This window comes from Saimiri boliviensis, chromosome 15, assembly GCF_048565385.1.
Source record: "Saimiri boliviensis isolate mSaiBol1 chromosome 15, mSaiBol1.pri, whole genome shotgun sequence".
Taxonomy (NCBI): Eukaryota; Metazoa; Chordata; class Mammalia; order Primates; family Cebidae; genus Saimiri; species Saimiri boliviensis.
The window spans coordinates 26720471-26748375 of NC_133463.1; the positions used below are offsets into that span (position 1 = coordinate 26720471).

The 27905-nt window shown below is 39.9% G+C and overlaps 1 protein-coding gene across 4 annotated transcripts in view; it reads right to left on the reverse strand.

Moving 5' to 3' along the window:
- Positions 1–7852: 7852 nt before the first annotated feature.
- SPAG1 (sperm associated antigen 1) overlaps positions 7853–27905 on the reverse strand; it is a 75909-nt gene continuing 55856 nt past the window's right edge. For all 4 annotated transcript variants that reach the window (XM_039464883.2, XM_074386803.1, XM_074386805.1 and 1 more), the window contains 7 exons: positions 26245–26397; positions 21393–21559; positions 18073–18205; positions 15879–16005; positions 9993–10157; positions 8626–8997; positions 7853–8524 (listed from right to left, as the gene is read on the reverse strand). In XM_039464883.2, the coding sequence (XP_039320817.1) occupies positions 8393–8524; positions 8626–8997; positions 9993–10157; positions 15879–16005; positions 18073–18205; positions 21393–21559; positions 26245–26397 (1249 nt within the window). In that variant the 3' untranslated portion in view covers positions 7853–8392. The remainder of the gene's footprint in view (positions 8525–8625; positions 8998–9992; positions 10158–15878; positions 16006–18072; positions 18206–21392; positions 21560–26244; positions 26398–27905) is intronic.

Genomic DNA, 27905 nt, shown 5'->3' on the forward strand with positions numbered 1-27905 from the left:
TCTTGTATGGTTTTAATGGTATTATGTCTTGTGTTAAAATCTTTAATCCATCTGGAGTTAATTTTTGTATAAGGTGTAAGGAAGGGATTCAGTTTCAGCTTCCTGCATATAGCTAGCCAGTTTTCCTGACACTGTTTATTAAATAGGGAGTCCTTTTCCCATTGCTTGTTTTTGTCAGGTTTGTCAAAGATCAGATGGTTGTAGATGTGTGGCATTATTTCTGAGGCTTCTGTTTTGTTCCGCTGGTCCATAGCTCTGTTTTGGTATCAGTACCATGCTGTTTTGATTAGCGTCACCTTGTTGTATAGTTTGAAGTCAGGTAGTGTGATACTGCCAGCTTTTCTTTTTTTTTTTTTTTTTTTTTGGTTGGTTCCATATGAAGTTTAAGGCCCAGCAGGTAGAAGAAAGGATTTGAATTTGCTGTCCTCTAAATTGGGTCTTACATCCTTTGCCTATTTTCTTTTGGATTATTTTCTTGTCAGTTTGAAAGGTATTTTGGCCAGGTGCAATGGCTCACTTTGGGAGGCTGAGGCAGGAGGATTATTTGAGGCCCAGAATTCAAGACTAGCCTGGGCAACATAGAGAGACCCCCATCTCTATTAATAAATAAAAATAAAAATGAAAATAGGGCCAGGCATAGTGGCTCACACCTGAAATCCCAGCTACTTGGGAAACTGAGGCAGGAGAATAGCTTGAACCCAGGAGACAGAGGTTGCAGTGAGCTGAAATCACGCCACTGCACTCCAGCCTGGGCAACAGAGCAAGACTCCATCTAGAAAAAATAATTTTAAAAAAATGAAAATAAATATAATAGATTTTTGTATACTATACTAATAGTTTGACTCTTGTATTTTTCTCCAAATCTGTCATTTGACTATTTATTAGGTTGTATGTGTGTACATTCTATTTTGTCCTTAAGTAAACTTTTCATTTTGGAATTTTTTAGATATACAGAAAAGGTACCAATAGTTCAGGGTTGCCATATATTCTTCACATTTTTTTCCTGCAATATGAAACCTGTTGTGTGTCTAATCGTAATATTTTAGACCTTCTAGTCTCCTCTGTTCCTAAGTTCAAGCAATTCTCCTGCCTCAGCCTCCAGAGTAGCTAGGATTACAGATGTGTGCCATCATGCACAGCTAATTTGTTTGTTTGTTTGTTTTTAAATAGAGTTTTCCCATGTTGGCCAGGCTGGTCTTGAACTCCTGACCTCAGATGATCTCTCTGCCCCAGCATCTCAAAGTGTCAGGATTACAGGTGTGAGCCACTATATGCTTTTCTACATAGATAATTGTGTCTGCAAATAAAGACAGTTTACTTCTTTTCCAATCTGGATGCCTTTTATAACATTTTAACCCCTTACTGCACTAACTTCAACCTCCAGTGCAATGTTAAATAGGAATGGTAAGAGAACATCTTTACCTTGTTTCCAATCACGGGGTGGAGTAGTTTGTCTTTTCAGTCTTCCTTAGTTTTTATTCCTCCTGGTAAGTTCTTGAAACACTCAAGTAAGTGGCCATATCAGGATTGATTGGAAAACCCCAGAGTTTGCCTCTAAGTTATTCACTACCTTGGGTGATTTGCTTCCCCCCAACCACTTCATTCATTTTTCAAAACTGAGATACAGTTCACATACTATAAAATTTGCATTTTAAAGTGTACAATTCAGTGTTTTTACAAGGGTGCACAACTAATAGCTGACTCCAGAACATTTTCATCACCCCATCATGAAAGAAACCCTTTCCCATCAGTAGTCAGTTCCCATTCCCTCTTTCTCTCAGTTTCTGGCAACTACTAATTTACTATATGGCTTTGTCCATTCCAGACATTTCAGATAAATGGCATAATAAAATGTGGCCTTTTGTGTCCCGCTTCTTTCACTTACTACTTTCAAAGTTCATCCAAGGGTCAGCATGTGTCACTACCTCATTGTCTTGCACTTGATGTTATTGCCAGTTTTTTTCCAAATGAAGTATGAGCTCATTAAAAGCAGGGGCTGGCCGGGCGCGGTGGCTCAAGCCTGTAATCCCAGCACTTTGGGAGGCCGAGGCGGGTGGATCACAAGGTCGAGAGATCGAGACCAACCTGGTCAACATGGTGAAACCCCGTCTCTACTAAACATACAAAAAATTAGCTGGGCATGGTGGCTCGTGCCTATAATCCCAGCTACTCAGGAGGCTGAGGCAGGAGAATTGCCTGAACCCAGGAGGCGGAGGTTGCGGTGAGCCGAGATCGCGCCATTGCACTCCAGCCTGGGTAACAAGAGCGAAACTCCGTCTCAGAAAAAAAAAAAAAAAAAAAAAAAAAAAAAAAAAAAAAGCAGGGGCTATCTTTTTAAAAGTTTATCCCCCACAGTACTTATTCAGAGGATCATAGTGTCATTCACTGCAATGCTCATGCAATTCAGATGTTAATTATTGCATCATCAGCTTCTGTGCTAGTAGATCATAAATTCTAACTTCCCTAAGCATTATGAGATATTTTTATATTTCCAAACCCCTGTAAGATTCTCAAGTGACTGTGCAGACATTTCAAGAACAACTGTTTGAAATATTTAGGGTATCATTGTAAACATTTCAATAATAGGAACTTCCTAATGTGAACTCTGGAAACAAGAACACCAATGGGGCAATGTCTTCTGGATTCATTCATTCAGCAACCTTTACTAAGCATCCATTAGCCTGTACCAGACTCTGGACGTACAACTATTTGTGTATTGGTTCATCCTCAAAACAATGACAGATTGGAAAATAAAGAGATGCTTGCTATTGCAAACAGATTCTCTGTTGTAGCTTAGGTTGTGGGTTAACCTCTTGGCTGTTGTACCATGACTAATTTCCAGGAGACGGCACCAGAAGTCCAAGACTAGCCACTTCTCTATATATTAATATTTCTACTGGAGGTATTTTAATGTGTGCCTCTTCTCCAGTAAATATCTATTAAGGTGTCCATACTATTTGAAAAGAGGTTTCTTGCATTTTTCTAATAACATAGGTGAAGTTGTTATACTTAAAAGAAAGCAATTATATACATGGAAGGAAAGATAAGGTGCTTATCAAATAACAGAAGGCATTCTACATGAACCACATAAACCAGCAACCCCAAATGGTAAGAAGATAACCCATTTTGCAGACAAGGAACCGGAAGACTGCAAGGTCATACAGCTCCTAAGTAGGGTTGGGATTTGATTCCAGGTGTATCTGATGCCAAAGTCTGTGCTCTTAAAGCAGTTTCCCAGAGAAAAAGGAGGGTTGCTGAGAGTTACAGTCTCTTGCTTTTCATTGATTTTTCTGAGATCAATTAACTTTCAGCCACTTTTGATTTCTGGCAAAAGGCATCAAAACCTATAAACTCGGCTGGTTGCAGCGGCTCATGCCTGTAATCCTAGCACTTGGGGAGGCTGAAGCAGGAGGATCGCTTGAGGCCAGGAGTTTGAGACCAGCTTGAGCAACATGATGAAACCCTGTCTTTACTTAAAAAAAAAAAAAAAAAAAAAAAAGAAAAGAAAAAAAAGGCATGGTGGTGTACCCAGCTATTCAGGAGGCCAAGGCAGAAAGATTGCTTGAGTCCAAGAGATTGATGCTGCAGTGAGCCATAATTATGCCACTGCACACCAGCCTGGGCAACAGAGCCAAGGTCCTGTCTCTAAAAACAAGCAGAAAACCTATAAATGTGACAAAATTCACAGTATTCTAGAGCTAGATTTCTCCTTATAGACATCCCTTGCTAGAGCTCAGGCGAATTCTGTGACTTGCACATCAGTTTTTAGGGGGTCCTTTTGGTCTGAGTGGTACCTACGGGCTAATAGGAAAGTAAAACAAATTCCAAGTGCACACTTGCTCTATTCTCTTCCTAGAGAGCAAAACCCATGTGTTTTAGGAAAATATAAGAAAATATATCTGAAATCTCTTAAAGATCATGCTGTGCCATTATAACTCATGCTTAATTCCTGCGCACAACATAGAATCGAGCCTTCTGAACTTCTTCCTGGGAGACCTTTAATGCATAGTATACTATTGCTAGTGGGTACCACACTTGGTAGGATAAAGGGAGTTTTCACCAAGATGCATAAGAAGTGGAAATGAAAAGGTTAAACTTAAGGCTCCAGGTCTTTGAAGCTTTCCTGACAAATATGAAATTCTCAGTACATCCATCACTTTGCATTCTCATCTTGTAGAGGACTTTTCATTTTAAGATCTTGCTCATGAAGGAGGCACTCTCTGAATTTGCCTGGATTAGATTATGGCTCAGTCTGAGCAGTTCAGAAATATAATAGCTTGTCTAGACTCAATATCATAGCTGTCCTTAAGGTTTGCCTTCTTTGCCTTCCAAATTTCATCTTTTCCCTCAAATCCCAGATAGCAAAAGGGCCAAACAAGTCACAGGCTCTTGGCATTTCACAATCCACAATATCCCTAGGTGTGTTCTTATTTGGGCTTCAATATGAGTGAAAGGATTTAGATGAAATAATCTGTAACAATTCTCTCCAGGCTACAAGGTAATACAAGTCTATGACTAAGAAAAAGCTGCTGGGTTTGATCAAGGTTGTTGAGAGGGGTTTAAATAGTGATGGGAGGCAAAAGCCAAAATTCCTTCAAATCAATGAGAGATGGGGAAAACAGAGAATTATTTTATTTTTCATTTTTTCTTGTAAACAGAAAGTTACCCATTTTTTAAAGCAATGATACAGGGAAAGATGGAAGCTTGGAAGTTAAGAAGGACTTTTTAGGTGAGGAATAGCCGCGTAGGTTAGGTTAACAGGGTGGCAGCAATGAAAAGGGAGATATTGCAGACATGAAAGAGAAGGTATTATTCTCAGAGGGAAGTCCTAGAAGAAAAGGAAGGGATCAGATCAGGGGTCAGCATTAGAAAGGAGGGGAAAGACTACTTTCAGGGAGAGAACAGTTGGAGGCGGGGGATCTGGTGATGAGTCAGGAGGGGAAGCTGATTGGAGCAGTCCTGTGGGATGGTCTGTTAACTTCAGTTAAGGTCAAGAGGCTGAGGGTGACCATGGGAGCACGTGGTAACAACTCCAGAGGCCAGACATTAAGAGGCTGGACATAGGAGGTGTGGAATCCTACATTCAAGATCTGTACACAGGGAACTTTCATATTGCCCACAAGCCAGAAATAGTAATAGTCTCTTACATCGTGTGCAGTGTAGGAAGTATTTTCATGTTATTTTACAACAAACCTGTCAGCCCAAATGATATTTACTTAACATTCAAAAATAAGCAATCTTAAGCCCAGAGTAATTGTGATTTGCTCAGATGTTTTGCACCTAGTAAATAATTGTCACATAGTTTTAGTTCAAGGGCTTTTAGTTTCTTTCTTTTCCTTTTCTGTTTTAATATTTTATCTTTCACCCTTTTGTCTAGAGAGTTTGCTTATAAAGTCCCTAAGGCAGGAATTAAGCTCTGATGATTAAATAACCCACACTCTGTACAGAATTACTTTTGAGACTTTTCTCCTTTCAGATGCATGATTTACAGCAAAACAATTAGATATAACAAGTGCTGACATTCCACTAAAATACTTTAGGTAATACATGTACCCACAAATGTAATTATAAAATTACCAAGACATCATTCATTCAGTGAATACTTATTGAATCTATTATGCCAGGCATTTTGCTGAGCACTATGGGAAGTAGAACTGAACCAGATATTTTATGTCAGACAAGTAAACTCAAAAACACCAAAACAGTGGTAAGACATCCTGTGCAAAAGCAGATATTCTTGGGTGAGTGTACCATGTTTGTGTAATGAAATGTCTGCCAGGATGAAATATTACATGTGGGGATTGAGAGCAAGAAAAGTTTAGAAGCCCAGGTTTCTTAGGCCAGTGTGAATGCTGGTACCCTTTGTGGAACTATGGGATAAGTGAAGCCTAACTATTAGAAACAGAGAGCTCCATTTAGGGCATGCTTATTTGCAGTATCTGTGAGACATATGTGTAGAAATGAACAGTTTGAAGTTGGCTTTACAGGTCGAAGCTCAGGAAAGATTTATAGGCTGAAGAAAGATGAAATACAGAAGCAGACTGAGAGGTTAAGTGTTTGGATATAGTTACAAACAATAAAAATCTCAGTGGCTTAACAAAAAAAAGCATATGCTTGCTCATTCTGTATGTCCAGTGGGGACTGGCAGAACCCTGCCTTGATCAGCATTCAAAGAACCAGGCTGATGGAGCCACCATCATCTTGTAACTGCACTGTCTGCAACATGAAGCCTTGTGGGTCACTGTAGCAAGGGAAAAGATCAGGGAGGGTTTGGGGCCAGGTCTTGAGTACTTTGGCTCAGAAGCGACACATCACTTTTACCTAAACCCTACTGGCAGAAGTGGTCACGTGGCCCAAAACAATCACAAAGAGGCTGAAAAATACAGTCTGGTGTATGCCCAGAAGGGGAAGAAAACTAGGTATTAGTTAAGAGTGGTAATGCCAGAGTACAATTAAAATTCTGATATTTTCTGCCATGTTATATGCAGCATGCAATTTTCTGTTCTATCCAGCTGTCACACAAACCACATGTTCTAGTAATATTAAGATTATGCAGTTCTCTGAAAATGCCAAGTGACTGCACACTTTCATTCAACCTGCACCTTCAGTGTGCACCTTGATGCCCTTGCATCTTGTTTCCTCTGCCTGGCACCTCCTTTTCTCTTATCCAAATGACATACCACAGTTGTGGCACTTCTGGGCCCCATGAAACCTTTCCTAACCCTCTCTCAGGCAGGCCTGGGCATTCCTTTTGCTCTGTGTTATCACTATAACTACCTCTATTGGTGTACCAAAACTGGAAATTTATATTCACTAAACTGCATTTACTCATCTGTAACTGTTAAGGAATAGGCTCCTGAACAGAGTATATGAACTCAATAGATAGACTGCCCAGGTTTGGATCTTGAAGAGACCACTTGCAGCATCTGTAAATCTTCATCAATTTATACAACCTTCTGTTCCATTGTTTCCTCATCTGTAGCAGAGCTGTGAAGATTAAATGAGACAATGTGGGATAAATGACACACAGTGCCTAGCACAAAGCTCAACAAAATCACCTGCAGTTATTAACATCACTGTGTCAGGTACCAGAAGAGAAAGTTCCCTTGTGTCTCTAAAGTTCTCTCAGGTTGCTACGTATAGGAAAAGAGTGGTGCCATCTCTCTAAGTAAACTGCATACGTAGGATACATTTCTAACACAATCCACCATTTACTTTATAAAAATTTAATAACATTAAAAAGGAGAAATTTTGTTTGAAAACTAAAGTCCCATTATAGATGTTTCACTTATGAACAAAGAAAGCAGTTTCAAAGAAAAATGACACAGTTTGAGAGGTACTGTTTACCCAAGATGAGTTAAAATATTCTATAACTATAAAATATTAAATAATATGGGAATAGTAAACATGATATTAACTTTCATCTTCACTTCTAAGTGAATAAGAAAATGCTCCAGAAAGGGGAAACTGATTACAGACCGCAGGAATAAATGGCAGTACACTGATAGAGACTGAAATTCCCTCACTTTAACCCAGTTAGCAAAGGAGCTTTCAACATATATTAGTTCTTCATGTTCTTCTACAGTAAAGGAATAAATACAGTCATAAAAGCAGAAAACAAAAAAGGGGGAAGGGGGACATTCACATCTTTGGTAAAATATAGGGGTAATGATTCAGATATAAATGCAGGCTTAGTTTGCTTTAATACATTTTTTTTTTTTTTTGCTTATATAAGCACTATATAAAAGTAGCTTTTTAAAATCTAGTAAAACATGGTAAAAATTTTTGGCAATTTTTGTTAATTATTAGGCAATGCTTCCATATTAGAAAAAATAAGTTCCTCTTACAGCTCTCAATTAATAAACAATTTATTTAGTAATCATTTCATGTTACAGAGTTCAGTGTTGCATTTCATTTTAACTGATTGTAATCTGCAAGTACTAGTACAAAATGGGATTTATGTGTCTTAGCAGGATGGATATGTGATATAATAATCACTGTTAATGACTTCCATTTTTAAAAAAGAATGTTAAAGAAATTCATTTCTATCAAACTTAAGAGGACTCCTTCCTTGCCCAAAGAAATGTAACTTTAACTCAAAATTTTAACACGTAATCAAAATAATATGTATATTATAAATTAAAATGTATTTTAAACAAGTTCCAAATATACTTATTTGGCTCTGGTACATTAAGAAAATATTTACAACTAATAAAAAGCAGATTGTAGAATATACATGTTCTACATATAAAAATAAGTAGAATGTTTTACAGTCCAGGCCAAAAGATCTTTTCTAAGCCAGGTTTTATCCATGCAACTCTGTTACAATACCATCTCATTAGCATTACTGGCACACACACATGCATGGAAGAAATCTAACAACAATCTTGATTTAAAGCTCATACTGCCTTTTTAGGGCCTGTAGTTCTTCTAAAGTAAAATGGTGGTTTGGTGTGCCTGAAAGGTCCTCAAACAGCTGCTCAATTAGCTCCTTTTGGCCCTTGCTAATTAGTGTCAACGTCATCTAAAAGAAGAAAAAAAAATGATGTTAGCATAAATAACATGTTTAAGTTACAGACACCCTAATAAAACCAATCTCTATTAATAAAATACTTAGCCGCTTACCTTAAACCTTTCTGCTTTACTCAGATAGAAAAGATGCTGATACACCAATGAGGGATCTTTTTCAATAAGATAATTTTTCAGAGACTGAACGAGGAGGAGGAATGTATCCCCTTCAAGTTTGTTACTTAACAACATCGGCAGATCTTCTGGTGCAGTGACGGCTAAAAGATGTGCACAGGCTTCTTTATCCTTCCTGGTACTGAGAGTGTTTAAAATCTGACCAAATTCATAGGCATTATTAGGCTTGGCTATCAGAAGTTTCTCAGGGTCTTCTGGTGACCCACTGCTTTTGTTTTTCTTCTCAGAATCTAGGCATCCTGTGGAGACCTCCCCTGCAGGTCTTCCAGGCTCCTCCTCACTGCCTTCATTCACCTTCATGAGGAAAAAAACGCACTGTGACACTAAACTACAGTCACCACACACATCCTAAGTACGTTTGTCAGCATGAGAATTGAGAACTACAAGTAGACTGTATTGTAGTCCAGTTCCAAGTGAAAAATTTGTAATTTCTTTTAGGAAGAGAAATTTTAGGGTAAAAGATCCAATTCATAAAAGTTTAAAACATTACTTGACATTGAAACTATGACAACAAAATTTAATTTTTAGAATGTTCCATTAATACAACTTGGATAAAGGCCTATGTCAATTTTATCTCTTTTTCACAATACATTTTAACAGAGAAATGAGCTTACACTGAATTCTCCTAAAACAGGTTTTTCTTCCTTCTTTAAAGAGGAAAAAAAAAAAAAAACTTTCTTAGCTTCTCTTACATATTAGCCTTTTATTCTTGGTGGAAATGTAAGATTATCGATGGAGTATTAGCATTCATGAATGTACAGGGATTCACAGCCTGACATTCTTCCCTAATGTTAGGCAAAGAAAAACATTTTAGTTATCTGAATCACAAAGGCAGTTTGATCCTGAGGTAGTTGGAGATCTCTGATGAGGCAGTCATAGAGTGCTAAAAAGGTCTGAATCAATCTGGAAAATCTCTACGAGGTGAGGCTTGCAGGGCCCCTGTAACTATATCAGTCCCGTCAGGAGTCTCCAGGTCTACCCTGGAGCAAAGTCAGTGGCCATCGGTTCCCAGTGTACTCTGGAGTGGGAGCAGTACAGATGGAAGCCAAAGAAAGGAAGAACTCCAGTAACGCGGAGACTCCCATTACCATCCGTGGACCCACGTTGGGAAATACAATGGCTAATTATCATTGCAAAGGAGATGTTTTGTTGCTGGTTAAAATTTTGGCACTGATCATCAGAATGAAAACACAAAATTTAAAATGTTTTAGAACTCATAGGAATATGACCTTAGAATCCAGACGAAGGTCCCCAAAAGAGTACTTTCTAAGAAAATCAAATACAAATACCTCTTGAATCTCAATTTTCCTTCTCTCCTTTTCTTTGTTGAATGATGCGGTCTTATCCTTAAGATTAAGGAGTCTAGTTACTTCTTCCAGTTCCATCTTTGCCTCAATAATACTTGGGTCTAGTAGGAGAACTTTATTGAGATCAATTAAACTTTTCTGATAATTCTGTAAGTAGGAAGACAGAGAAAATAACTTTCATAAATAGAAGGAGCCTAGAGTAACCTGACTGGGAGTGAGGTTGATGAAGTGAGTTGTGCAGTACGTGTGCAGGATCCACATTAGTACCACTCTTATAAAGTGGGCCTATGGGGTGAGCATGCAGCTCAAATATTATAACCCATAACACAGTGAACATCTTCTAGAGATTTCAAAAAAGCACAGGATCTGGAGTTAAATTCTTTATCACCACAACCTTACCAGTTCCTAATACATGGCAAGCACTTGTTGCTTGCTGAATGAATAAACGAAAGAATGAACCCATCCTTGTATTAGCACCTACTAGCAATGAAACTTAAGACCCTACTTGCCCTTTCTGGGCTTCAGTCATCTCATCTTTAACATAAGGGTAACAAAAGCTCTATTCAAATGTTCCCAAGGCTGTATCCAGAAGTAAATGAGTAAATAGTAAGTGGCTTAAAGCTGTAAAGGACTATGCAAATCGTAGTTACGATCATACTTTTGTTCCATAAACTCCTTCCAGGTTGTCTGCTGTTCAGAATTGGCTAGAGTCAACATTTAATCTTCCATGAGTCAGACAATACTTTCAAAAAGGAGAGGGGAAAGAAAGGGAATCTAGCAAGACATGACCGCTGAATCTGGTAGCAGAGACAGATGCCCCAAAGCCAGTGTGCTGTCACTCACTATGTTCTAAACTACAGACTAGACCCATGTTTTGATTAAACCAAACTGTGAGGAGGCAAAGAATTGCAAGGGTGTGTAACCTCTAAGTATTCATGACACATGAGTAACTGCGTGCACAAGAGGCTGAGCACAGATAAGCTGAGCTAGTGATTATGTGACATTCCTGGGGACTAGCTGTAATCCCACATGCCTTTCCCCTCCCCCATAGCAACACACCAGAGCCAAAGGGACATATTTAAAGAGACAACCTTATATCTGCTCTAATTTATAAATGTAAATTATTTATAAAGTATAACAAATCTCCAGATACCACTGTCCTACACCAGTGAACCTACTAGGGGGAAAAAAATGACACTGTATTTATATTCTAAGTGTTGTAAGCCAGGAACCATACTGAAAGGCAAGGGAATGGAGCAGCCAAGTTGAGCAAGTAATAAAAGCTAATTCTTAACCATTCTGAGCATTTTACAAGTATTACTTTACTCTCACAGCAGCCCTATAAATATTAACAATAGTTCCCATTTTAAAAATGAAGAAACTGAGGCCTAAAGAAGGGATCTCTGGGATGGTCATGGCAGCAATGACCAGAAGGTGGATGATTACACGGTGTGGCACTCAAGGGAAAGGGCTGGAAATAGAGACCTGTGAGCCCCACAGCCTTGGAAATGGAAGCTCAACACCCCTGGTGTCAATAGGATCATTTTCGTGACTCTGGAAAGTCTCTGCCTAAAGAGCAGCCTGACTGGTTGGAAGAGATATAAGAAAACAAGAAATACACGTTGACAAGTGTTAGCACTGCAGACAAGCATGAAGAGAGGGCAGAACAGCAGCAAGGGTGGAGACAGAATTGGGCAAGGAGGCAGCTAAGGGGGGGCGGGGCTCATTCACTTCGCAGATGGTCTCTGAGCATGTCCATGTGCCAGGAGCTAAAAGACCGCAGCAGGAAGGACACAGGCCTTGCATTTATGGATGCTTACTTCCTATGGGGGGAAGCAATTAAAAACATGTAAACAAATGAATAAATAATTACAGACTGTCATTGATGCCATGAAAAAACCTAAAGGTTGAGATGGATACTAATGACGGAGCCTCCTTTTTCTACAGCCACAGTGGTCAGAGAAGTCAAGACCTGAAGAGAATCCAGCCATGCAGTGTAGAGGGAGGAACAGAGCTTATACAAAGAGAAAGTGTGTCCCAGCACTTTGGGAGGTCAAGGCGGGTGGATCACATGAGGCCAGGAGTTTGAGACCAGCCTGGCCAATGCAGGTAAACCCTGTCTCTACTAAAAATACAAAAATTAGCCAGGTGTGGTGGTGCACATCTGTAGTCCCAGCTACTTGGGAGGCTGAGGCAGGAGAATCGCTTGAACTAGTGAGGTGGAGGTTGCAGCGAGCCAAGATGATGCCACTGCACTCCAACCTGACAAGATGATGTCACTGCCCTCCAACCTGAGTGACAGAGCAAGACTCTGTCTCAAAATAAACAACAAACAACAGCAAATCAGAAAATGTGGCTTTAACAAAAGGAAGAAGGCATTAAAAGTTGCTAACAACCCTATTAGGCCTTTTAAAAAGAATGTATTATAATCACGTGTTTGTGACAGTATTTAACATTAATAGACTTGATGAAACCATAAAAGCAATAGTTACTTTACAAGATATTCTTTTGATATTTATATTGATACCTAACAATTGTATGTATCCTCCTCTACAGCATCCTCTTTTGGGTGGATCTTGCAGCTTCCTCTATTAAGTGTAAATTCCCTAAGTAGGCACCATGCCTTTATTCACCTCTATATTCCTAACACCTCGCACATGACTGGCAATCAATAAGAGAAATAAATTGTAAATAAAAGCAAAACATTCAGTGATCTTTTCTTACAAAGAACAGCTGTACATTAAAGAAAGCTCATATTGTTCAAAGCTGGCTCCATTAAAAATCACTATTAAAGTCAGAAAACAAAAGATCTGAGGAAAGCATAGTGTTGAGCTGGGAACTAAAGGCAGGGCATCTGCTACTGTGAGCCCCTGTGCCACTTCCTTATTGCAGTCACACTGGGCAAACAGGTCTGGGCGTGAGTTCTGACACATTCTATAAGCAGTTGTAGCCTTTGAAGATCCTGAAATTAGGCCAAGCATGGTGGCTCACATCTGTAATCCTAGCATTTTGAGGGGCCAAAGTAGGAGGATCGCTTGAGGCCAGGAGTTTAACACCAACCCTGGCCAACATAGCGAGACCCTGTCTCTCTTAAACAGTTTTTAAGATTCTGAAATTAAATTCACTCAGCACATACCTCAAATTACTAGACACCAAATCAAGCTATAAGCTACCAGCCTCATAATCTACTAGGATAGGATTACTCAATTTTGGATTGGATTATCTTTGTGCATCAGAATACAATTTCTGGAATTCATTCCAAGGAAATAGAAGAGTCCAAGGAAGTATTAAAGTCCAGTCTTTCATTAGGTGCAGCTTCTGACCTTTTGTCAGTTCACCAGGTTGAGAGAGTCAGGCAGCCACTAAGAAGTAACCGTACTCCAAGAGTTTAACGATTTGTAAACTTAAGTGTCACGCAGATCCTCATTTACCAAATGTACTAAGCTCAAAGAGGTGAGTACATTTTGAAGGAGTCTCTTAATATCTGGTGCCACATACCATCTGGGAAAAGTTTACATGAGGTTTACAAGTGAGTGTGTTGCTAACCAAAAAAGGCGGGTGGCGGGAGGCATGTGTTTGGGTTACATGGACACTGTGTGGCTTCATCAGCATGGAGCGGGGAGGTCACAGGGCAGCATGGGGGTCCCGGCAGGACATGCAGGCATGACTGCACTGCAGCTGGAGTGGATCTAAGATCTGGAAAAGCTGGCCATTTCAGTGCACCCAGTGGTTCTCATTTGCTAAACTCTGCAACAACATGACTACTCTTCTCCTTGCAGAACCCAGATAATTCCCTTTCAGTGACAGGCATGGAATTAAAACAACTATCTCAGATTCAATCAGTCAAAACAATCCTCTCCCCACCCCCAAGCTTCCCCTGTCCTGAAGGCTTCCCATTATCACACTGCTCCTCTCAGCCACCCAGCCAGAACCTGGGAGACATCCCCTCCATCACTATGTCCCCCCAGAAATTCCTGTGTTGAAGTTCTAACCTCCAGTACCTCAAAATGTAACCATTATTTGGAGATAGGTCCTTGAAAGAGGTAATCAAGTTAAAATCAGTAGGCCCTTCCTAGTCCAAGAAAGACGCCCTTCCTGTGTCTTAATAAAAAGATAAGATTTGAGCACATGTGGGGGTGCACGTGCACATGCGGGGGCGCACGCGCGCGTGTACACACACACACACACACACACACACACGGAAGGCCATATGGAGACATAGGGAGAGGACAGAATCCGTAAGTCAGAGACAGAGGGCTCTGAAGAAACCACCCCTGTTAAACCGTGAGCTGAGACTTCCAGCCTCCAGAATAGATTTCTGTTGTTCAGGCCACCCAGTCTGTGGCGCTTTGTTACAGCAACCACAGCAGTTAACATATTTCTCTCTTCCCTTGGACATTATTTTCCTTCAGGTACCTGCCTCTCACCTTGGTGATCTCTCACTTACCTTTCTCCTCATGCTGGGCCCCTCTGATCAACCTTCCATGAGGTCCCCAAATCCAATCCATTATGCCACCATTGACCCAGCTCTGGAGGCTCCATCGCCTTCAGAATCAAGTCCAGCCTCCTCAGCATGGCCTACTAAGCCCCTCAGGATCTGATCATCTCCCTCTGTCCCACTCCTAATGGCAGGGCACTCCACTGGCCTCCAGCTCTACAGTTTGTAAATAAGTCTATCTATAAAAAATGTGCACAAGAGTGTCACAGCGGCTTTATTCCTAACAGCCCCAAACTGGAAACAACCTAAGTGTCATCGGCTGGGAATATATACACAAATTGTGATACAGTCATACAGCGCGGTGATACAAAGGAACAGCTCCTGGTAACCACACAGTATAAACAAATCTCAGGTTATGCTGAAAGAAGCCAAACAGTAGAGTCCATTCTATATAATTTATGGTAATGTCCCAAAGAATCAAAACTAAATCTATAGTGATAGAAATCACATGAATGGCTGCCTGAGGGTAGGGGTGGAGAGAGGGAGATTTTTTTTTGTACAGGGGTGCAGAGAACTTTCTAGAAAGATGAAAACTTTTTTTACTTTTAGCACACACCATCTTTGGAAGAAAATGTTCTTTATCTTGATTGGGATAGTGGCTACAAGAGGATATGCACATATCAAAAGGCAATGACCTGCACATTTATAATGTATGAACGTCATTGTATTATACCTTAATAAAACTGAGTTTTAAAAATTATTTCAGGAAATACCATTTTCCAGTACGTTCTGGTTTTTTCTTGTGATGTTATTTTCTATAAATATGAACATTCATTCATCAGGATTTCCATGCAGAAGAATCGGCATGATGAAAAGTATAATTATACAATATCTACTTTCTTTTAAACTAATGGTGTGGTTTTCTTAGAGAAGAATGTCATTCTACAGACTTACAGTGACCATCAGCCGGCTAAAGGCCCAGATCGCTATAAGCTTTCAAGTCTCCGATGTGTCTCTCTGAACTTCCGCTGGGTGAACCATCCTCCATTCCGATGCCTTCCCCCACCCAACCTCCAACTCCAATCCTTGCTGGAGGAACTGAGGCATTACTGCTAGCTTTCGGTAATTCAGTACCAAGTCTTCCTGTACCTTAAAATGAACCTACTGTAACTAATAATATTCCTCAGAAAACTAGAGAACAAATCATCATTTTTGAGCTGGAAAGAATCTTGGAAGTGATCTACTTTCGCATTATAATTAGGGGTGAAATCTGAGGCCTATATCAAGGTTTTAGAACTGGTTAGTATAATACTAGGATTAAATCCCAGGATAACCCCAATCCCATCCCAAGATCTGGAGATTTATGTGTGTGAAAAATATTTGATTTGTTCAGAACTGAAGTTCATGCATTAAAATGAAGATGTCCTCACCTTGAGTCCTTTATGAGCCAGAGCTCGTCTATAGCACGCTTTCACGTTCCCGTCATCTAGCTGAAGTGCCTGATCACAGTCCTGCTTTGCCGCTTCAAACTGGCACAGCTTCAAGTAACAGAGAGCTCTGGCATAATGCAACAGAACTCAGTATTATGAAAGATAAAGACAGGATATCTATAAGTTTAGACAGCTAAGAAAAATCAGAAAATAGCTCAATAAGTCTGTTTCTATACCACAGTGGTTTCCATTATAACATTTGATTCAATTATGGCACCGGGGATACAACCACAAACAAAATACAGTCACAGCCCTCAAGGAGGATGCAGTCAAGTGGAAGAGACAGACTATTAAAACAAGCGAACACAATCAAATCTGTGCAAAGTACTCTGGGAGCACATGCTGATAACTATATCAGATGCAGTGGGGCTGAGACAAGGGGCAGAGCAGGCAGGGAAGACTTCCTAGAGGAAGTGACATCTGATGCAAACACAGTGGGTTGAGAGAGTTCAGACAGAGGTAGGGGAGAGTGGAGGCCAAGGACACAGTGAGTGCACAGACCTACAGTACAAGAGAATATGGTGTTCTTGAAGAACTAAGAAGAGTTCCACATGGCTGGAATGCAGGAATGAGGCTGGAAGAGCAGGCAGGCCAGATCACAAAGGGCCTTGTAAGTCATGGCAAGGAGGCTGAGCTTTATAAACTGAGCATTGAGAATGCAAGTCCGACGAAGGGTTTTTAATAGGGGCAGACATGTTTGCCATGTTTTCGACAGTCCCTCTGGCTACAGCTTGGAGAATGAGAGAAGAGGGAACAAAGCTGTGCAAGGACACCATGAAGGTGCTGCGGACATTTAGGAGGAGATGACGGTGGCCCAGAGCAAGGGAATGATAGGGGGTGGTGGCAGGGAGACAGAAAAGGTCACCCTGAAGATGGATTTGGGATTTAGAAGGTAGGAACATCTAAGCTTGCTGACTAGAAGAGAGAGGTCGGGGATGATGTCCAACCCTGAGTGCAGAAGAGACAGGAAGTACTTCAGTCTGGAGCTCAGAAGACAAGAGATTTGGGAGACATCATTGTAAGGCGGTACGTGGTGCTAGGGAGAGGATAAAATGGTCTCTAGAGTAGGGAGGAAGGAAAAGGGACCTAAACCCTCAGAACTTAAGAGAATTCCAGGGAAAGAAAAGCCTACAGAAGGAAAGGGAGAGGATGAGAACCAGGCAATGAACTGCCTGCCTCCTCCTCTGCAGCCAAGAGGAGGAGGCTTCACAGAAAACTGAATGGCCAATAGCGCCCGATCCTGCACAGGCTGAACAGGAGAAGGGCAGGAAAACATTTGTTGGATTTAGTGACATCTTTTGTCTAATATTCTATCACCATATTCTATATAGGTATCTTTTTTGTTTCTTGAGATGGAGTTTCACTCTTGTTACCCAGGCTGGAGTGCAATGGCACAATCTCAGCTCACCACAACCCCTGCCTCCCAGGTTCAAGTGATTCTCCTGCCTCAGCCTCCTGAGTAGCTGGGATTACCGGCATGCACCTCCATGCCTGGCTAATTTTGCATTTGTAGTAAAGAAGGGATTTATCCATGTTGGTCAGGCTGGTCTCGAACTCCCGACCTCAGGTGATCTGCCCACCTCAGCCTCCCAAAGTACTGGGATTATAAGCATGGGCCATCATGCCCAGCCTATATATGCATGTTTTACTACATGGTAAAGATGGTATCTGAGCAACAATCTGTCCATTCTTGCTGCACACTATTAAAAGATGCTGGAGCCTTCCTGCAGCACTTCAGAAGGAAAAGGGCAGTCTCCATAAGACACTATTTTGAAAGGCCATTGATTCCTGCTCCTTCCACGCTGGACAATGCTCAGACCCAGCTAACTGCAGTGAGGCCGGCCAGCCAGGAAATGCCGAATCAGAGCTGCACAATCCAAAGCAGCCACAGTCGCCTTTGGGAACCTGGTAGCACAGACTCTCAGACCTCTCATCCCACCCACACCTCAAGCTTCCAGTCTCTCTAGAACTCCCATAGCCTCACCCCTTTCAGAAACACTTGGTTAGGACAGCTTGCTATAGAAATTCCTAGAACCATCACAAAAAACTTTGGCAATTACTTAATATTCTTTAAAATATTTTTAATAATCAAAACTATTAACATAAGAAATATATAAAGTTACAAAGAACTTGCCTGTTTGTATATATGGCACATTCCTTATTATTAATTTTTAAGCATTCGCTGTATTTACTGAGGGCATCTTCATAGTTTTTATCATTTACACATTGATTTCCTTCTTCCTTAAGGGCTTTAAATGTTTTTTCATCTATAGGACAAAAAATAAAAATAAAAAAAAAGAGGAAGTCTTTGTACAAGCACCTCTACAAAATCTTAAGTGCAGTTATAAGTAAATCTTCTATTGCAAATTAATTTGATCATATAGCATGCAGAGCTAAAATCTAAATGGAACAAATTTTGTAGACAATTAAAATGACAGACTAAAGGTAAAAATAATTATATAATTATGATACAGTACTATTATTTTCTAACTAGAAAATATGACAGAAGTAATAATTCTGTCATTTGATCCATATTGGCATACCTTTTCTCTACTGGGATTCTAGAGACAGTAACAGAGGCCAGAACTGCCTTTGAGATGGTAGAATCAAGCAAACAATGCTACCAGGGCTCAGGCGACTATATGACAAGAGGCAGAGTCTCCAATAAGGCTGCACATGTGCATTTGCAACCCTCACAGTGTTTTCTGTCATCTTGATCTATGCTGCCTTACGCAGCGCTTTTACAATGGTACAGGAGCACTTCAGAACTTTGGTTAAGCTTGGATGCAACAGAATCAGTCAATGAAATCGGACACAAATATCCACAGTGTTCTGCTCGGCAACTATTTTGGGAATAGTGAACATGCCTCTTAAAGCCTGAGCGTACATCTATCCAACACCCCAAATTTCCTTGGGAAATCACATCTCTTCCATTCTCTGCTCCTTTGGTTTAAGTGAAGCAAACCTTACTCCAGCCCTAACCTTTGAGATAATCATTTGATTAATCAGCACATCATGGTCCTATGGCCACAATAATCCAATTGGTCAAGGATGAGTCTATGAGAGCTGATCAAATGTTCTTGAAAGATTCTTATAAAGTAATTCTTGCTCTTTCCTGTGGGATTTAAGGCTCAAAGGAGGAGCAATTTTGCCATCCTGTGATGAAACAGGATGGTGTGAGAATGGAGCCAACAGAGAAAGGAAGAGGCCAAGATGGAGAGCTGGAGTCTCTGAGTCCTGAATCCAGCCATCCCTGCAGCTACTCCACCTGTGGACTTGTCCATAATAAGTGGCCATAAACAGCTTTTTGCTTACTTGAGACATTTCAAATTGGGCTCTCTGTTATCTGTAATCAGAGTCTGAACTGTTTATTACCATAATTACAGACTATCCCTATTATTTTGCAGTGAACATGGCTGACACCCTGCTCAGAATCTATTTCCAGGACCTCAATATTCATTCAGCTATCACCCCTCTCCTATTCAGACCACGTGTTCAGGGGAGGCTGACCTCACTGATCAGAACCCCAGGTCTAAGCCAATCAGTGCACGGGGCATTTCCTCATCAAAGAGCCTGATTCAGGAATGGGCACATGGCCCAATTCAGTTGAACAGAATAACAGAATTAAAAATCTGGGCTTTGGGGCAATGCACTTCCTCATACTTAAATTAATGCCACCAAAAGCAATGGTTTCTCTCTCTCTCTGAACACTGATGCAGATGTAAAGCCTAAAACTGCTACAGTTCTATTGTTTCCTGCTACAGCCTACGTCTTGATGAGCTGTGCCTGATTACAGCCTGTCTGGGCCCTTTCAGTGACGTGAGCCAAGACTGTCCCTTATACTTTACATCAACAGATTTTCTGTTACTTACCACCAAAGTTTTCAAACATACACAAAATATTAAAATTTAAAGTTTGAAACCTAGGTAATAAGTTTATCCTATGGAATAATTTGATATGTAATAAAAATCCATAAATTAAAATTTAAAATATACCTTTAAATTTTGCAATCTTAAAATCTTCTGATAAATTTATTATTATTATTATTATTATTATTATTATTATTATTTGAGATAGGGTCTGCCTCTGCTGCCCAGGCTAGAGTGCAGAGGCATGGTTTCGGCTCACTGCAACCTCTGCCTCCTGAGCTTAAGCCATTCTCTCACCTCAGCCTCCCAAGTAGCTGGGACCATGTCCAGCTAGTTTTTGTATTTTTAGTAGAGATGGGTTTTAGCATGTTGCCCAGGCTGGTCTCAAACTCCTGAGCTCAGGTGATCTGCTTGCCTCAGCCTCTCAAAGTGCTGGGATTACAGGTGTGAGCCACTGTACCCAGCCAGTTTTTTGTTTGTTTGTTTGTTTTTTTGGGTAGAGATGGGGTCTTGCCTTATTGCACAGGCTGGTCTTGAACTGTTGGCCTTAAGTGATCCTCTTGCCATGGCCTCCCAAGCTACTGGGATTACTTCCAAGAGGCACCATGCCCAGCCCCCTAAATTTATAATACAAACTCAGAATGTAAACAATAATCTTATTTGTCCCTCTGCACAAATTGTATAAAATATTAATTTTTCATCTTTTATTTCAAATCAGAGAATATTTCATGTTTCAAAAGATCTCACACAGGCTAGGCTACTCACACCTATTAACCCCAGCACTTTCAGAGGTCGAGGGAGAAGGATTACTTGAGCCCAGGAATTCGAGACTAGCCTGGGCAACATAATGAGATCCCATCTCTATTAAAAAAAACAACAACAACAAAACTAGCCAGGCATCGTGGCACACACTTGTAGTCCCAGCTACTCAGGAGGGAGGATTGCCTGAGCCCAAGAGGTCAAGGCTGCAGTGAGCCAAGGTTGCATCACTGCACCCCAGGCTGGGCAACAAAACAAGATCCTGTCTCAAAAAAAAAAAAAAAAAAAAAAACCCTTTTACATGTATACTCATAGGACACCGGAGGTATATAGCAATTTCTTAAGACCATATAGTATTAAAGAGGGAGAACATAATTCCAGCACTTTGGGAGGCCAAGGCAGACAGATCATTTGAGGTCAGGAGTTTGAGACCAGCCTAGCCAACATAGTGAAACCCTGTCTCTACTTAAAAAAAAAACAAAAAAAACCAAAAAAAAAAAACCATGAAAATTAGCCAGGTGTGGTGGTACATGCCTGTAATCCCAGTGACTCAGGAGGCTGAGGTAGGAGAATTGCTTGAACCCAGGAAGCAGAGGCTGCCTGCAGTGAGCCAAGATCGCACCACTGCACTCCAGGCTAGGCAACAGAGAAAGACCCTGTCTCAAAATAATAATAATAAAAATAAAAAAATAAAAGATGGAGAACAGGGACTTCATTTAAACCTAGGACTGATTCTAGAATTCATGCTCTTATCTCTGCTTTACTGTGAAAGTACACACACAGCTCAAGGTAACCTTCAGAAGAAATGAGTGTAGGTGTCCCCCACCTGTGACGTCCTGCTGGTGATGGCTGCTGGAACTTCCTGCTTGGTTCGAGATCATCTCTGTTGCCGGATGCCAAGCTTTCAGTGGCACAGAAGCAGGCACAGCAGGAATGGGTGACAGCTTCTCCCGCCAATTTGGTCCATCTAGCTCCATTAAAATTCTTGATAGTCTAAAGAGAAAATGAATTTTCTGTTTATCATTTAGTTTACTTTTTATATTACTGAAGGTCAGATTAAGAATAAAATTTACAAATGCTATGCAACTATGTACTTCCTGGTAGAAAACATGTAATCCTGAGCTATTTTCTGTTCATGTAAACTGTTTTCAAAAAGAGTTTTACAAGTTGCCATAAATGACGCAACTTAGACTATTTTTAATCAAAACAAAAAAATTAAGACATTTTTAATTTGTTAAAAAAAATTAATGTATACCCAAAATTTTATTTTTGAGAAATTTAAATATATTAATAAAACTAAAATTTAGGAGGCCTAAAAGAAATGTCTCCTGTAACATTTAATATCATTACTAAATTGATAATGTATTACTCTTGAGAATGATCAGAAGTATTTTAGAATTTCTATGCCCAAACTGTACATTATGATAACCACATTACCAACCACTGTGGCTGGCAACAGATGTACAAGACTGGCTGCCAACACTGCTAAGGGCTCACTGTCATGTGAAGAATGCTTTTTCTCAAAACATTTACATGTGGTTAAGATTCTCTTTCTTGCTCTGTATTTTTTTCATCTCTATAATTATCAGTTTATTCTTTTGTTCATTTGTTTGTGTTGTTTTTGAGATGGAGTCTCACTCGTGTCACCCAGGCTGGAGTACAGTGAGACAATCTCGGCTCACTGCAAACTCTGCCTCCTGGGTTCAAGTGAGTCTCCTGCCTCAGCCTCCCAAGTAGCTGAGATTACAAGCATGCACCACCACACCTGGCTAATTTTCATATTTTTAGTAGAGACAAGGTTTCACCATGTTGGCCAGGCTGGTCTCGAACTTCTAACCTCAGATGATCTCAGCCTCCCAAAGTGCTGAGATTACAGGCATGAGCCATCGCACCTGGCCCCATTTATTTATTCTCTTTTCAAATGAAGAAAGGTGAAAAAATAAGACACTAGATTCTACTACAAGGACTTTTTTATTAATGACATTTACTTATGGCCATATAAAATTTAGATTGATAGCCTCAGTGATCACTTTTTCATTGTTTTAAACATACAAAATGTCATAGATTTAAAAATAAAATTAAAAATTATGTCTTTTGAACAAATCTGGGCAAAAACAACTGCTTCCTAAGACTGAAATGGTTTACTGGCAATTAGTAGAATAAATTTAAGTTAGTTAACTCTAGTCTCACATACTTTTTGTGTGAAGAATTTTGTATTTATAAATAGACAAATGTAATACGTATACTTTCCTTATAGTTTCTTAAACTTAAATTTCAGTAGTGATCTTTGGTTATAATAATTTAATCTTACGGATGTTAAAAAATAAATTAGAAAGTTAATGTATAACCACCCAGAATTGCAGAAGAAAAAGAAGTTTCAGAAAAAAAGAATTTTCAAGCAAAACTTGTATTACCAGTAGAGAGGAAGGAAGAAGCAGCTGAAAAGAGATGATGTGTTGCCAGGGAATAAATAAGTATATGCAGGGAAATTTAACATATAAGATTCCTGGAGAGGAAGAGAGGAATATGGTTAATGGACAACAGAAACAAAATAAACACAGATGTTTAAATTTAAAAAAAAAAGGTGGCTGCTGCTTAATTTTCCATAATGAATTGGAATAGATGGGAAAGCAAGCATAAATATGGGATTCACAAATAAGGAATAGTGAAAAATTTTAAACAGTTATTGTATATAAAAAGCCTCCTCATCAACAAAATATCAATAAGAACCATTCCATTTAAAAAAAAATGAGTCTTAAAAGTCAATTACTTAAAAGTCAATGAACCTTCTTGAGTACATATAACAAATATAATACAATCTTCAAAAAGTTAAACACAGAATCACCCAACAATTCCACTCCTAGGCATATACCAAAAGGAACTGAGAACAAGTATGCAAACAGAAACTTGTCCATGAATGTTCACAGCAGCACTGTTCCCAATAGCCAAAAGGTGGAAATGACCCAATGTCCATCAACTGGTGAATGGATAAACAAGATGTGATATATATGTGCATATAATGGAATGTTAGTCATAAAAAGAAATGAAGTATTGATCCCTGCTGTGCCATGAACCCTGAAAACATTACTCTTAAGTGAAAAAAGCCCGACACAAAAGGTCATGTATGATTCCATTTAGATGAAACATCCAGAGCAGATAAACTCATAGAGACGCAACACAGATTGGTGGTTGCCAGGGCTGGGGGAAAGGAGTATGGGGAGTGGCTGTTTACTGAGTCCAGGGCTTCCTTTTGAGGTGACAGCAATGTTTTGGAACTAGAAAGTGATAACTGCCCAAGATGGCACGTGTACAAATTGCCACTGCATTGTATGCCTTAATTTTATGTACATGAATTCTACCTCAATTTTTTTTAAAAAACTGTAATACAGAAAGGGCAGAAATATGAGTAATCATGGTCTCTCAGACCCATTTCTCTCTTCAACCATTTAGCCTATTAACTACATTTCCTAAAATGCCTTTTCATCAGGCCCTCCTCTCTGCCATACACTTCCAATGTCTCCCCACTTCCTGTTTCATGAGAAACTCTAACACTGTGAGATCTTAGTTTCTCCAACTCTACCTTGAAAACTAACAAGCTGAGGATGGGGCTAATTAAAAGCAAAAGCAAATGCCCGGAAGCACAGGAGTAAACCCTAGTTCTCTGTTTGAGAATGCACTCAGTTTTATTGAGGATGTCTACCGTCAGAGGCACTGCAGTGACAAAGGTGGAAAAAATACAATTTCTGACCTCAGGGAACACCCACTAGAGCCACAGGAAAATAATTTTACACAGAAAGACAGTGAATGTAAAAAACATTATCGAAGTTGGGTAATAAACAAGGCCCAGTGTTATGGGGGCACTGAGAAAGGAAACTTAAGGTGTGCCTGTGGGGTAGGGAGACTGCGGATCAGGGAAAATAGTTTCCTAGAGAAGGCAAGTCCTTTCCTGATGGATAAGAAGGAATTCACAGACAAAAAGAGTAAAGGGCCTGTGGGCACATAAAAGGAGGCAGCAGATGGCATGCCATGGGCGGTGGCTGTGCAGTGCCAGGGGAGGCTGCCTGGTCAAGGCCAAGGAGGCTCAAGGTCAAGGAGGCTGTGAGTGTCTGAGGTTCAGTCTCATCTCACCCCATCACAAATAATGGATGTATGTCCTTTTCTTCTAGGCAAGCTGGGATCAGACAGGTTCCCTGTGACCCCCAAGAGAATGGTTGTCAGTTCTGCCTATATATCTTTCCAGCAGGGCTGGAACCACATGGGAAGGTAAGGTCTGATTTTAAAACTTACCTTGAATTACCATTCTCATTTCAACAATTTTGTTTAAGGTCTCCTCACATGCTGTCAGGGTCCTTCAAAGCCCCCCTCAAGTGCTCTCTCTGGAACAAGTGCAGCCCATACAGACAAAGCTGGCCTGGCCTCTCTGTGATCTCCTTTCCCCAGCCTGAGGATAAACTGCTGTACACTTTCTCCCCAGCTATATTCTAGTTTGCTTAAATACAGACACCATGTCATTTTTCCCCCTTTTTCTCTATTTTGAAGGGAGCAGGGCCTGGTCCGCTAGACCAGTACAGGGTACAGTGTAACACAGAAGTATTTCAGAAGTTACACTTTAAGCAAATGGGATCAGGAACTATTATACATAAATGGAAATGTTATCCAACTAGCAATTTTTGCATTTCACCAGAAAGCAACTGATGAAGTCTGGAACCTTCCCATTCTCATACTGGGGGTAAATAGGTCATAATATAAATTAGATCCAAATTCTTTGCTATTTCATCATTATAAATTACTACTCATTCTAGGTGAGTGTCTATTTACAAAGGCATATACAGGAACAGAAATATCTATCAGGGTCATGAAGACATCGTTCTCCTGAAGAGAAGCAACAGATATGTTTCCACTGACAGACATGGTGCCAATGAACACCTGCAAATCCTGTGGGAGAAGATTATTCAACACAGCAGTTTTCACTACATTTTTGGGATCTTCTTCTGTAGCTAGTACTGATTTATTTAATTTTATTTATTTATTTATTTATTTATTTATTTAGAGATGGAATCTTGCTCTGCACCTAGGCTGGAGTGCAGTGGTGTGATCTCAGCTCACTGCAATCTCCACACGCCTGGTTCAAGCAATTCTCCTGACTCAGCCTCCTGAGTAGCTGTGATTACAGGTGCCTATCACCTCACACAGTTAATTTTTGTATATTTTTAGTTGAGATGGGGTTTTGCCATGTTGGCCAGGGTAGTCTTGAACTCCTGACCTCAAGTGATCCGCCCTCCTCAGCCTCCCAAAGTGCTAGGATTACAGGCATCAGCCAGCACACCAGCTACCAGTACTGATTTATGATATCAGTGTAAACACCTATAGAAGTGTAAGCACCTTCTATAAGGTGCTTAAGAATATGTCACCTCATATTCTTAAGCAGCACATGAGTTATATCCTGTGTTACCAAGACAAAAAGAAGAATATTCATTGAACAGTAATAAACGGATCAGAAAACAAATACCAAAGTGTTAAGGGAGAGAACCATTTGATTTAATGGAGTAAAAGAAGGCAATCATTCAGGTGATGGAAGTAACTGAGAACACATCTATACTTCTACATGTTCTTGAAGGAGGGGGAGGGAAACATGAATAAAACAACTAGATCTTAGGTAGCTGCCTCAGATTAATTACCTGTTAACACTGTCATTTGCTAGCTGAAGTCCACAGTCTATTTGCAATACTGTTTTATAATCCACATAAGCTTTCCCATACTGCTCTAGAGTTTCATAGGCCATTGCCCGGCGCAGAAGAGGTTTCATTGAGAATGGATGAAGTTCCAGAGCCCTAAAGAAGACAAAAATATTACATACCATTTGTTTTGAAAAATGCTCTTTAGTTTATACTTCACTGAATAGATACTGCAGTACTGAACTCATGACTTGGGAACCAGGCGACATGCCAGAAAGGCAAATGCAGAGTAACGGAGCAATCAAATTTGTGTTCCTTTCTTTTAAGCCAGTATCAAAGGACTGGCATTGACTCTTTCTCACTGAGCCGTGAGCTTCCTGACAGCATTCCCCGGCCTCCCGGGTGCCCTAACAGAGCAGCATGTCGGGAGGCACAGAGCAGTTTCAACAGATTCTTGTTGTTGACAGATTAAAAAGAAAATTCTTATTCACAACTATGTATTTAATAATAAAGTACAGAACCATAAAAGTTGCATCACATTTTGAAAATTGGCACTCTAAAACTTACTACAGTTTATGATTCACTTGTTGCAAATGGGCTTCAAAAACAGACCAAAAGAGGATCAAGGAAATAAACATACAATGGTTTCTTCTATGTCATGAATTTTCATTTTGCACGTTTTAGTCTATGAAGTGTTTCCAATATCACTAAAGATGTACCTCATGGTTATGTTTTTTTGGTTTTGTTTGAAGTAAGTGGTTAAAGCTACTTCAGCATTTAATGTACTTCATTATATTCTCAAGTAAAACAATAAAAAAATTTACATATAATCCTCAATTTACAATATGGTTATGTCCCAATAATCCCAGCGTAAACTGAAAATATGTTAAGTACAAAATCAGCCCAGAATCTTTGGTTAAAGAATCACCAATGCTTAAAGACTGAAACCTTGTGGTTGTGTATCCCTTTCAAACCATGGTAAAGTAAAAAAAAAAACAGAAGTTAACCACTATAGTTAAGGACCATCTGTATTTATGAATGAACACTATATATAGTACTCTTGGTTTTAACAAAATCAGCAGAAGCTGCAAAGAAGTCCTCCATGCAGAGATCCTGTGACGACCCTCCTTTCTGTATAACCTACTAGCCAGCATCTGCACCAGACTGTCCACTTTGAAGATTGTGGATTTATTCTTTCAACTCATGCTATAAGCAGTTAATATATCAAATATTTAACTTTCTCGAAGAGCATCAGCAAGGGCTGCTTTCTTTAACTTGTTTTTTTTGTTTTTTTTTTTTTTTCCCCAATAGTCTTAGAAATCTCCTATCTATTCCTGTCAACAGTGATTTGGCAATGAGGAAACATTGACAGAGTATCTGCTATGTGCTCGTCACTGCAGACTTCCCCATCTAATCTCACAACAAACCTGTAAGGTAAATATTAGTATGTTCATTATGTGGGTGAAGAAACTGAGACATGAGGAGTAATGCGCCCACAGGTCAGTTCTTTTGAATGTGAGCTTCGTGAAGGCCAAGGGCATTGCCTGTCCTGAGCACCACTATATTCCCAGTCCTAGATCAACGCCTGGGTCATGAGAGGCACTTGGCAAACTTCTCTGTGAGCCCTCAGAGCCTACACTCTGCCTACCACAACACACATAGAA